General features: G+C 34.2%; 1 protein-coding gene across 1 annotated transcript; it reads right to left on the reverse strand.

Moving 5' to 3' along the window:
- Positions 1–2,262: 2,262 nt before the first annotated feature.
- LOC114173658 (aluminum-activated malate transporter 4-like) lies at positions 2,263–11,845 on the reverse strand. The gene is made up of 6 exons (XM_028058164.2): positions 11,338–11,845; positions 10,213–10,350; positions 9,086–9,355; positions 8,824–8,960; positions 8,584–8,730; positions 2,263–3,014 (listed from the first exon to the last, which is right to left on the reverse strand). Exons 1-6 carry the CDS (start codon positions 11,693–11,695, stop codon positions 2,409–2,411), a joined length of 1,656 nt encoding a protein of 551 aa, XP_027913965.2. The 5' UTR covers positions 11,696–11,845; the 3' UTR covers positions 2,263–2,408.
- Between the last annotated feature and the right edge of the window lie 444 nt (positions 11,846–12,289).

Below are 12,289 nucleotides of genomic sequence, written 5' to 3' on the forward strand. Positions count from 1 at the left end.
AATTCAATTAAATACTCATAATTAAACATTAAATGAGGGCAAAAATACACACTCATAAAGGAGCTAGGGTAGTAGTAGGAACAAGTGGAACTGGGGCAGCTTGTGCAGGTGCAGCTCTTTGTTATTGGGGAGGTGATGGCTGCACATTTTCAAAATGTTGGTTTTGTTGCGGTTGTTGGTTGCCCCATCTCAAATTGGAATGATTTCTCCAACTTGGATTGTATCTATTAGTGGACAAATCATGGTTCGGTTAGGGTGGCCTAATGTTGAAAATGTTGGCAACATATGCTTGAGGAGTATCTAAAGGTGCAGAAGTCGTGGCCTGTTGCAAGATGGGGCAAAAATTTGTGAAATGATTAACTAACGTGTAGATGCCATAAACTCTTGCAGTAGAAGAAGCAGTTCTCTGATTCGCGGCAAGTTGATTGACTAAGGTGGTAAGAGCATCAATCTTGGTCTCCAACTTCTTAGTATACTCGACAACTCCTACGTCATGAACCCCTCTAACAACTATGGCATCATGTCTTGCGCCAAATTGTTGAGAGTTAGAGGTCATGTTCTCAATCAATTGCCTCGCTATTGCTGGGGTCGAATTACCAAGAGCACCACCACTCGCAGCATCAATCATGCTTCTATCCATATGGTGCAAGCCTTCATAAAAATACTGAAGAACTAGATGCTCAAATATCTGGTGGTAGGGGCAACTAGAACACAAATTCTTGAATCTTTCATAGTATTTGTAGAGGCTCTCCCTAAACTGTTGTTTGATGTCAAAAATCTCCTTTCTTATGGTTCTGGTCCTGGACGGAGGAAAGAATTTGGCTAAGAACAATCTCTTCAAGTCATCCCAGCTCGTGATGGACCTGGATGCAAGGTAATACAATCAATCTTTTGCATTGCCCTCCAAGGACACTCTATTTTTTCTAAAATAGGACTGCAACTTCTTTCCTCTCGAATTGCTCAATCACCTCCAATTGTTTCATCTCTCTCATCTTCTACCCTCATCTTCTATATAACCCTAATCCATAACCGATAATCAACAATTATTAACAATGGTGAATCCAAATCGCAAAACAAGAATCAAAACACAAAAAAAGGGTAAAAGGGTAGGGGTAATGCGCTCTCTTGGGCTAGGGTAGGATCAACGACGAAAGGTGGAATGGCCAATAGCTATTGTGTGGTGATTCTCGTTGACATAGATGGTAGGGTTCTCATTGTCGCGAAAGTCGACGACACCTTTGGGTTAACGGTGGTAGAGGTGCATAGTGGTGGCTGCGATATTATGGCAAAACAGAGAATGAGGTTCATGCAGGTGTTAGTCTACTACGCCAACTCCAATCACCATCATTGTTAGTACCATTGTTCGTCGTGGAGAGTAACTATAGTGGTTGAGGAGGTAACAACTTCTGGGTTTGCGAACAGGATGAAGAGAACCCTGAGGGTTTCTAATTTTTTTTAGAAAATAGAATGAGTTAGGTTTGGTTGACCACTCTCTAGACCCCCTATTTTTCTATCCATCAAATTTTTCTATTTTTCTATCTATCAAAATTTTCAAAGGTTTTCATTTTAATTAAAAAATAAATTAAATCAACACGTGACTGACACACGGTAATAAACTTTAACACCATTGATAAATAGGGACAAAATTCAATGTTTTTAAAAGTACAAGACCAAATATTATCGAAGTTTTGGCGAGAAACCATTTTAAGTTTCATGTAATACTTTAGGGATAAAAATATATTTATCCCTTGTTAAGATATCATTAATAATTATTAATTATAATATTATGTGTTAGTTTTAAATATAACAAGCTTAGACTCATCTACTTGTATTTTTTTTATGTGCTTAGCACACTTTAGAAATTCATTCGACTTCTCTTTCTCTTTTATTTTAACATTTTATATTAATAATATTAGCATGAATAAAATTAAAATATATGATTAATAGAACATAAAATCAGCTTAAATATATATCATTCAAATACATTTTAATAAGTTTCAAGAGTAGCATTATAAGATAATTAAATGTAGGAACAAATAAATAAATAATACTTAAAAACCAAAACAAGTAACAAAAATCCCTGTTCTTTCGTATTTATTTGTTTAAGAAAATTGAAAAATAACTAGAGAAAAATTAAATTATATCTATTAGAGAACACCAAAATAAAAGTAATGAAAAACATGAAGTTGAATGATGGAATGAAGAAGAATAAAATGGATTAGAACTACGATTTGCAAGAAATAAAAATGAAAGTTTAAGAAAAATGCGGAATAACTATCATATCATATATTATGGATGGACTATAATATATCATTTTACATTATAGTTCTATACATAGATATACGATTATGGATACCTCGAATACTGAAATAAAGTTGCAAATGTGGTCCATATGGTGTCATTGTCACCTACTTTAACATTGGTTGGTCAAAGGGGTCCTTGAAATTGGCCTTCTCACTGAGATCTTGGAATTCATCCACGAGATTTTGAAGCCTCGCAACAAACTCTATTAAAAGGGAAGCAAAGGTTGCCAAAGACAAAGAGCTTGCACTTTCATATACTTTGGAATCTTGCTCAAGTAACATGTTATCTCCTAAAAATGAGAGGCGAGGCCAAGATATTTTCTTGCACATCATGCTTTGTGAAACGTGCAATTCAGGAACTGAAGACTCTATACCTATGTTAAGTCTTGAATCAGGCCCTGTTTCACTGAGGGAAGAGATGAGTGAGTGTTTGTTTTCATGGTCTTTAAGATCAATCAAATTTTCATGACTTTCAACTTCTTTAGGCTTTTTTGAAGCTTGCCAGCTCTCTGAATTCACTAAGAGGAATGACTGTTGGTCAATCTTCATCTGCAATTGCTCAGCTGCATCATGCACGTTCAAAAGTATATCTATATGGCTCAGCTTTTCCATCTTTTCCACTTTGCTTCCAAGTTGACGCAATACTTTAGCTCCTTCAGTGCCAACTCTCTGAAGTTCATTACTGAAAACCAGCCTTTTTTCTGGGGGTGCCTGTGCATATATGAAACTTGAAAACCAACAATGTATAATAGTAACACCTACATACGTCCCAAAAAAAAATATAAATATAAATAAAACGAGGATGTAGACAAGAAGGAGCATGATGTAACAGGTTCGTTTATCTTATCTTAAATATGGGGTGAAAGAAAGGAAAAGAACAGAATTATTGTATCTTAGTAGTAGGGTAATGCCAGAGACTAGTAATTGATGCTATTCTTGGACTTTAATTGGAGTCTTGAGAGAAATACAAGCATTTGAGAAAATGTTAAGAGAACGGAACTCAAGCCATCAAACAGGAAATATAAATTGTGAAGTTAATATTGTTTTGTATTTTAGTGATTACTCAAGTATCTTCTGAAATTTAACGGCTCAGCAGAACTATACCTCAAACATTTTGTAAAAAACCAATCTGCCTTGTTTAAAAATATCAAGATCTTCCTCTAATACAGATACGTTTCCATTGCTATCTTGTGATCTTCCATTTATAATGATAGAATATGATACAATGAAAGATAAAAGATCAAAAAGACTACCTTAGATTCCTGGATACAACTACTCCTAGGTAAAAACTAGGTACTAATCATGATTACAACATATAAATGGTTCCCAATACACTACTTATTACTCATTCCAACACTACCCCTCAAGCTGGAGCATAAAAATTGTATGTCCAAGCTTGGAACATATAAACTCAATCTAAGATCCCCTTAAGGACTTGGTTAACACATTTGCAAACTGATCATTTGATCCAACAAACTCAGTACAAATTTCTTTTGACAATTTTTCCTGAATAAAATCGCAATCAATTTTTGTGTTTAGTTCTTTCGTGGAATACTAGATTGGATGCAATGTGAGAGCAATTTGGTCATCACAATACATCTTCATGATCTGGATCTCACAAAATCTAAGTTCTTGAAGGAATTGTTTTACCTATACAAGTTCACAAGTAAGAGACGCCATTGCATTATATTTAGCTTCAGTAGATGATCGAGTTTGTTTTTTCTTTTCCATGAGATAACATTTCTTCCAAGAAAAACTCAATACCCAGTGGTAGAGCATTTATCCATAGGAGAACTGGCCCAATTAGCGTCACAATATCCAAAAACTTGGGTACTCCTTTATCTTTTTTATAAAGTAGTCCCTGTCCTAGAGTCTTTTTAAGATACCTTAGAATACGAATGACAACATTCCAATGATCAACACAAGGATTTTGCATGAATTGACTTACCACACCAACCAATCTTCTAGTTATAGTAAGAGAAATAAGTTTTCCAACCAATCTTCTATACCTTTCTAGATTAGATAAAACTTTTCCTTGATCTGCCATTAATTTCTGATTTGGGTCCATTGGGCAATCCACTGGTTTACAATCCACCATACCTGTCTCTTTAAGGATATCAAGAGCATACTTTCTTTAGAGAATACAACTCCTTCCTTTGATTGGGCTATCTCTTTACCCCAAAAGTATTTTAGACTTCCAAGATCCTTAGTTTGAAAATGATGGCATAAGTGTTTCTTTAACTGACAAATTTTAACAACATCGTTTCTTGTGATCACTATATCATCAACATACACTATTAAGTACACATACTTTCAGGGGATGTGTGACAATAGAAAACAAAGTGATATGCTCGCTATGTTTTAGCCCAAAGGATTGAACAATGTGGCTGAACTTTTCAAAGCATGTACAAGGAGATTGTTTGAGACCATAGTGAGATTGGCGCAACTTACAAACCAAACTAGACTCCCCCTAGCAACAAACCCAGGAGGTTTCTCCATGTAGACTTCCTCTTCTAAATCACCACACAGAAATGCAATTTTAATATTTAGTTGATGAACGGGCCAATGACAGGTAACGACCATGGCAAGGAAAAATATGACAATAGTCATTTTGGCCACCGGAGAAAACATATAACTATATTCGAGCCCATATATCTAAGTATATCCTTTTGCTACTAATCGAGCTTTGAGCCAATCAATTTCACCATTAGGTCCAACTTTTATCGAATAGACCCAACGACAACCAACCGTCTTCTTTCCAGATGGAAGACGAACTAATTTGCACGTCCCATTTTGTTCATGTGCTTGCTTTTCAGCAATCATGACTTGTCGTCATCCAAGATAATCAAGATCCTCTTTCACATATTTAGGAATGGTAATAGAAGAGACAAATGAGATCAAACAATAGTACGACAGAGACACACAATGATATCTTAGGACATTAAAAATAGGATGAGGATTCCAAGTAGAGCGAGTACATTTGCGAATGGCAATAAACCAACTAGAATCCTCATTATCAAGAGCATAGCATGAGACAATGATGATGAAGGACTTGATGAAGCGGACTCATTCTGTGGTATTTGACTAGTCATTGGAGTCAGAGGTGATGGACTAAAAGAACTAGGCGGATGCAGGAAATTTGGAGTATTGGAAGAAGATGGAACAGTGTTTGGAATTGTATTTATAGAGAGGTCAACAAAAGGCATAGGCAAGACCTATTAGACAAAATTTGCATCTTGTGAAGAGGAAGGAAAGAAAGGTGTTTCTTCAAAAAAGGTAACACTTGCATACATGTAATATTTCCTAGTGTTAGGGGAATAACATCGATACCCTTTGTGAAGACAAGAATATCCAAAGACACATTTGATGGCTCGGACTGAAATTTTATCTAACTCTGGAGTTTCATCATGTACAAAACATACACAACCAAAGACTCAGGGAGGAATGTGAATCAGGGGTTAATTTGGAAATACCACGGAATACGGAACTTTATTGTTCACGGACAAAGAGGGCATTCTATTAATAAGATAACATGCAGACAGAATGACATCACCCCAATAAAGGAACATTGGCACCTAGCAACAAGATACGAGCAGTTTCAACTAAGTGTCTCATTGTTAATAGTGGATCATGTTGTAACTGTTGCAGCACTAGATTGGTTCAAAAGCTGAACTTAACTGTGTTACCCCATCCTAAACCTTACAAAATTCATTGGCTTAATAAAGATGGGGATCAAGAATCAAGTGAAGGTTTATGTGATGTAGTTCCCACGGAGACTTGTCACATTTTATTAGGAAGACCATGACAATTGGATAGAAAATCTATACACAATGGTTTTTCTAATGAAATCACCCTCCGTCACAAGGAAAGGAAATTTGTACATCATCCTCTCACTCCAAGTCAAGTAGTTGAGGATCAAGTACAAATGAAACTCAAGAATGAGGAAGAAGAAAAAGAAAAAAAAAATGTCCAAAAGTAGAGAGTAGAGAGTCAAAGGTTTGAGAAATTGGTGTTCCTTCTCCCAAGGTTATTCAGCATGAGGTTCTTTTAACTCAAAAATCTTTAGACCATTTGCTTCATGATGAACAACCTTCTAACCTCTTGTTGCATCAAGGAACACTCACATGCACTTCTAGTGAGTTTTCATCTAAGTCTTTACCTCTTTCCATTGAATCCATTGAAAATCTCTTAAAAGAATTTGAGGATATTTTCCCTAAGGAGGGACCTCTTGGCATTCCACCTTTTAGGGGAATTGAACATCAAATTGATTATGTACCTGGGGATAATTTACCAAATAGACCAACTTATAGGACAAATCCTCAAGAAACAAAGGAGATAGAGACCCAAGTATAAGACTTGTTGGATAAGGGTTGGATTCAAAAGAGTCTCAGTCCTTGTATTGTGCCTGTTTTATTTGTTCTTAAGAAAGACGGCAAGTGGAGAATGTGTTGTGACTATAGAACCATCAATAATATTACAATAAAGTATAAGCATCTAATTCCAGGCTAGATGATATGTTGGATGAATTGCATGGTTCCATTATATTTTCCAAAATTGATCTTAAGAGAGGTTATCACCAAATTCGCATTAAAGAAGGTGATGAGCGGAAAATTGCTTTTAAGACTAAGTTTGGATTATATGAAAGGCTAGTGATGCCTTTTGGCCTTACTAATGCACCAAACACTTTCATGCGACTTATGAATCATGTCTTAAGGGATTGCATAGGTAAGTTTGTTGTAGTTTAGTTTGATGATATTTTACTCTATAGCAAGAGTTTGCATGATCATGTAGGTCATCTTTGATCAATCCTCTCCATCCTTAGGATTAGTCATTTGTTTGCTAATGTAGATAAGTGTACTTTATGTGTTGACAGTGTTATTTTTCTAGGATTTGTGGTTAATAAGAGTGGCGTTCATGTGGACTTCAAGAAAATCAAGGTCATCCAAAAATGGCCTACCCCTAAAAATGTTGGAGAAATTAGGAGCTTTCATAGTTTGACAAGCTTTTATAGAAGGCTTGTTCCTAATTTTTGTAGTCTAGCTTCACCACTCAATGAGTTAGTGAAGAAGGATGTTACATTCATATGGGGTAAAAAAAAAAAAACAAAAGGCTTTTGAAGAAATAAAGGAAAGATTGACCAAGGCACTCATTCTAGCATTGCCAAACTTTCCAAAAACCTTTAAACTAGAATGTGATGCCTCGAGAATTGGTATAGGTGTGGTATTATTGCAAGAAGGCCATCCAATTGTATATTTTAGTGAAAAACTTCATGGTGCTTCTCTCAATTACCTCACCTATGACAAGGAATTGTATGGACTTGTGAGGGCTCTTCAAACTTGGAGCATTATCATGTTGTCAAGGAATTTGTCATTCATAGTGACCATGAGTCACTTAAGTATTTGAAGAGTAACACAAGTTCAATAAAAGGCATGCTAAATGGATGAAGTATCTTGAGCAATTTCCTTAGGTAATCAAATACAAGAAGGGCTAGACAAATATAATGGTTGATGCTTTACCAAGAAGGCACAACTCTCTTTGCGAAACTTTGTCAATTGCTGGTTGGGTTTAGAACCCGCCTTCCCTCTATAAATAGAACATTCTTCTTCTTCCGAAGATATATCTCGCTCAATCTCATCTTGTTACTTCTTTTCTTACTTTTCTGAATCCTTGGGGATTTACGCATACATAGCGGATAAATCCATAAAGATAGTGATCACTCACGCATCAGGAAATCCATCTATTTCGTCTTCTTGTCAGTTTTATCCAACACTAGGTACAAGACTGGGTACTAATCATGATTACAGCAGACAAATGGTTATCGATGCACTACTTATTACTTATTCCAACACTTTAATATTTAGAGGAATATACATACATACAAATAAATATATATACACACACGCGCAACACAAGCCCTCCATATAGATTCAATTGATCGTCACACAATTTCCTTTCTCTGCAGACTTATTATGTTAGACTGCTTTTCATCCTGATCAATTATTAAGTACCCATATTTTCATTGTTCAGCAGTCGATGCATGGTCAAAATTAATCAAAACAGTGAGCTCAGCAACCAATTCTTATATAATTGCAAGTGTTTGCGGAACTTGCGAAAGATTGAAATAAGACACAACTCTATGAAGATATAGTTAAAAATAAACAAGCTCTAAATAAGGTAAATTTACAGCGTGCAGAGCCCACTACTAGCCAAAAGTTCACTATCGAAAATGACAACAAAGCCGATATCTAGCATTGACCACGGAAAGACATGTTCCTTTTACCTGAATTTCAGAAAGTATGCATCCATGCATTGCCATAACCATGAAAGCACAATGCCTCAAAGCTCCGCTGACTTTAACATAGCTTCTCCAAGGATAATTGAATGTCTTGTATGGACCATGAGGTGGCTCCCATAATGCAAAATCTACCTGCGAGGATAAGATAAAATAAAAAATATAGCACTCGTTTTGGTATTTAGGTACTTGAAGATCAGAGAAATGAGAAGTACAGAATATGTATACCAAAGTATCCTCTTGAGTTGACGATTGAACTGCTGCTCTATAGCCACGGTAGAGTGGATCATCCGAGGCTTGATAAACAAGAATTTTTGAAGGTACCCTCTCATATGCAACGCATTGCAGGTACCCATTAACACAGCCTAAACATAGATACAAAGGAACCAGCTCAGAGTGACAGTAGCTTCAAATTCAACACAGGAACTAGGCAAAACAACGACTAAAAATCTTTGCTAGGTTCAGAACACATGAGAAAGTTCAAGCAAACCTTCTAAAGATGCAGCAACTCCATTGAAATTCTTCACCACCAATTTATGCAGATCCTCTCCAGACCAGATGGGGTATATGAAAATATTTACAAACAAACATATGCCAGCACCAATTGCAATAAGAATTAATCTGTAAAAGGCTGTGGAGAAAAACTCCCTGCTAGTTCTCCCAGACACCAGTACAATACAAAACGTCAACAAAAACACACGAAAGCCATATTCATATGTCTTCATTGCAGGCAGTAACTTCACATAACTTGCACAAAATCCTGCAAACCACTAAAGCATAATCATCAATCCTAATTATTTTTCTTTTGTAAGCAAATATTGTAAATAAGCATAGTTTGCATTATTTTTTATACTAGCTAATCATGACTTAATTATTAGTTAATAATTCACATAGATTGGTTAATGAAATAAGAGGCATTTGGAAGAGTTTTTAAGGAGCTTTTTTGGTCTTACGAAAATGGCTTATGATTTTCCTGTGAGCTCTTTTATCTTATTTATACAAAGTTTCACAGATAAGCTCAACAAAAATAGGGTATATAAAATTAGTTACTTAAAAATGTTATTGATGATGTTTTGGTGCCTAGTCATATTGTACTTGTTAGCAGGTTAAAGACAGTAGCAGCCTAATTTGTCCAAGGAGAGACTCGGAGGAACCAAATAAACCCATGTAATACCTGTGCTATCGACAAAGAGGAAGTATTGATATATCTTATTTTTAATATAATAATAAAAAGGAAAAAAAAAAACAATTTTAATAAAAAAGTTTAATTATAATAATTTTATTAATATTGAAAATAATTTTTCGTTTAATAAATATATAATAATTACTAAATAAACATCGCCTCAATTATTAAAGGAATTTAAATAAAACTGAGATAATCAAATTTTTATAATAAGACTATTCATTTTTCTAATTATACAACCAAAAAGATGTCAATATTTAGAGTCTTAGAGTGACTATTTACTTTAAATGTTACAGGATTCTAATTAACCTGGCCAGACAACCCATATTATTTGCTAGAACCCCCAGTGGAAAAAAAAAAGTGTATGAGAATGCTTTCAGTGCCAAAAATGGTAAAATTAAGAGGAAAGAACATTTAAACACAAAATATTCCACCTGCAATAAATATAGAGAGTACTATAATAACTTCCTCGAACTTTCCGGACAGTACGGCCAACTCAGCAATACCCAGGGCAAGCCCACCAGCGGAAATCGTTCCCAAAGAACGATTGAACCCTTTGTTCAGAGTTGCACCTAAACCAAAAATCGTAAAAACATGAAAACAAAATTATTTATAAAATTCATTCAAATGTGTTTTTTTGTATGAAAACCATCATAAGTTTGATACACATTCACTTACACTAAAATTAAATGAAAATTAGATTAATGGAGTAAACAAAAGTTTAATTTAATGTAAAAAGCTTTTTTCTTACTCAATCCTTTTTAATAACTTTAATCTGATTCTTATAAAAATTAAAAAATTTATGTATAGATCTGTAGTAAATTTCAATTAAATTGATAAAAAGAAGGAAAACTATTAATAACAGAGTAATTTAAATACGCATCGACTCTGATCTGTTATGGTTTATAAAAACTTGTTAAATTACATGAGAAATATATTGAGATACAAATTATGATGACAGTTTTTTTTTTTCTAGAAGAGAAGCCAAAGGTAAAAAGGTTTAATTACTTATTATTTTTAATATAAATATTATACTAAATTACCTTAAAATAATTTGGGTAAGAATTAAAATGTTCGTATTCTGACTTTACAAAGCTATTCTAGTATTTTATCTTAGTTCTTACAATAAATTATAGGAAAGATTAGTAGTATAAAAAATTCATTATTAGTACGAATTTTGTAATTAAATATAAGATAAAACTAATTTATATTATTTATGCATAACATTACTATTTTTTATAATTTCTTTTAGTTTTTATGATAAAAAAACTAATAAAAAATACACTTGTAAAGATTAAAAATATTTAGAAACTAAAGTGGAACTTTTTCGGGTATAAGGGTTAAAAAAACAGTACACTTTTGCTAAAAAAACAGTACACTTCTATCACTATCTTTTGGTGTATAACCATTTGTTTAATTATATTAAATTTTGTATTTCTGCCTAAAAAATGTTGTAATAATAATAAATAATAATAATAATAATAATAATAATAATAAACTTCCTGAGAAAGGAAAGTAAAAGTGAAGAAAAGAGGAAGGTGAATGCGAATTGTGACTACCTACGCTGAATTCGAAAACGACAACGACGGTGAGGATGGCCCAGATGGAATACTTGCTCAGCTGTTCCTCCTTTACGTAAATGAACAGCGAAACCACTGCCAACGACAGTCCCGCCTTCGCCGCAAACACCACTTTCCTTCGATCCGATCGCGCCATATCCCGAAGCTGCCCAAAAAACTCCACAAACCCATTGCAGAACCTAACCACGCGATCCGAGAGTGCGTGACGAGAAACGCCGCCGTTGCTGCTGCTACTGTTGCCGTTCAACCTCAGCTCTGAAAAATCCTTCCGGGAGAGAAGCCTCTCCTTGCTCCTCTCCGCAAATATCTGCCTCAAAGAAACGTTTCTCGTCGCCATCAGCACAGTTCTCTTTCTTCTTCTTCTCCGTTACGACATCGTTTGAGACATCGTTTGAGTAAACAGAGCGTCGTTTTTGTAAGTGAGTGTAGAGAGAAGAGAGAAGATAAGAGGAAGACTGAGAGGAAGAAGCAAATGTGGGCACTTTGTTTTTTTGTTACTGTGCAGATGCATAATAATATTATATTATTATTATTATTTTTATTTTTATTTTAGTTTTATTTTTATTTGGAGGCATTTCAAATTGTTAGGTACCCACCATTCAAGAACTCACTTATCGTAGAGAAAGAAAAGGAGAAGAAAAAGAATTGAATTCAAAAGAAAAATAGTTGAGTTGTGAAAAGAGTCTTTCATCTACCGGTTCAAATAAAAATGCTTTTTATATGTATAAGTGAAAACACATATGTTACTTTTTTTTTGTATAAATAACTAAGTTAGCTTTTAATAAATAATTATTTGAAAACTAAAAAAGTATTAAATATTTTTTTTAATTTAAAAAATGTATTTTCATCATGATAAAATTAGAAAAAATTAATACATTAAAAAGAATTCTTTTATTAATTATATATTTATAGATATAAAAGTATTTTTAAT

Source organism: Vigna unguiculata, chromosome 2 (genome assembly GCF_037176805.1).
Source record: "Vigna unguiculata cultivar grain cowpea cultivar isolate G323 ecotype 2 chromosome 2, ASM3717680v1, whole genome shotgun sequence".
NCBI classification, from domain to species: domain Eukaryota; kingdom Viridiplantae; phylum Streptophyta; class Magnoliopsida; order Fabales; family Fabaceae; genus Vigna; species Vigna unguiculata.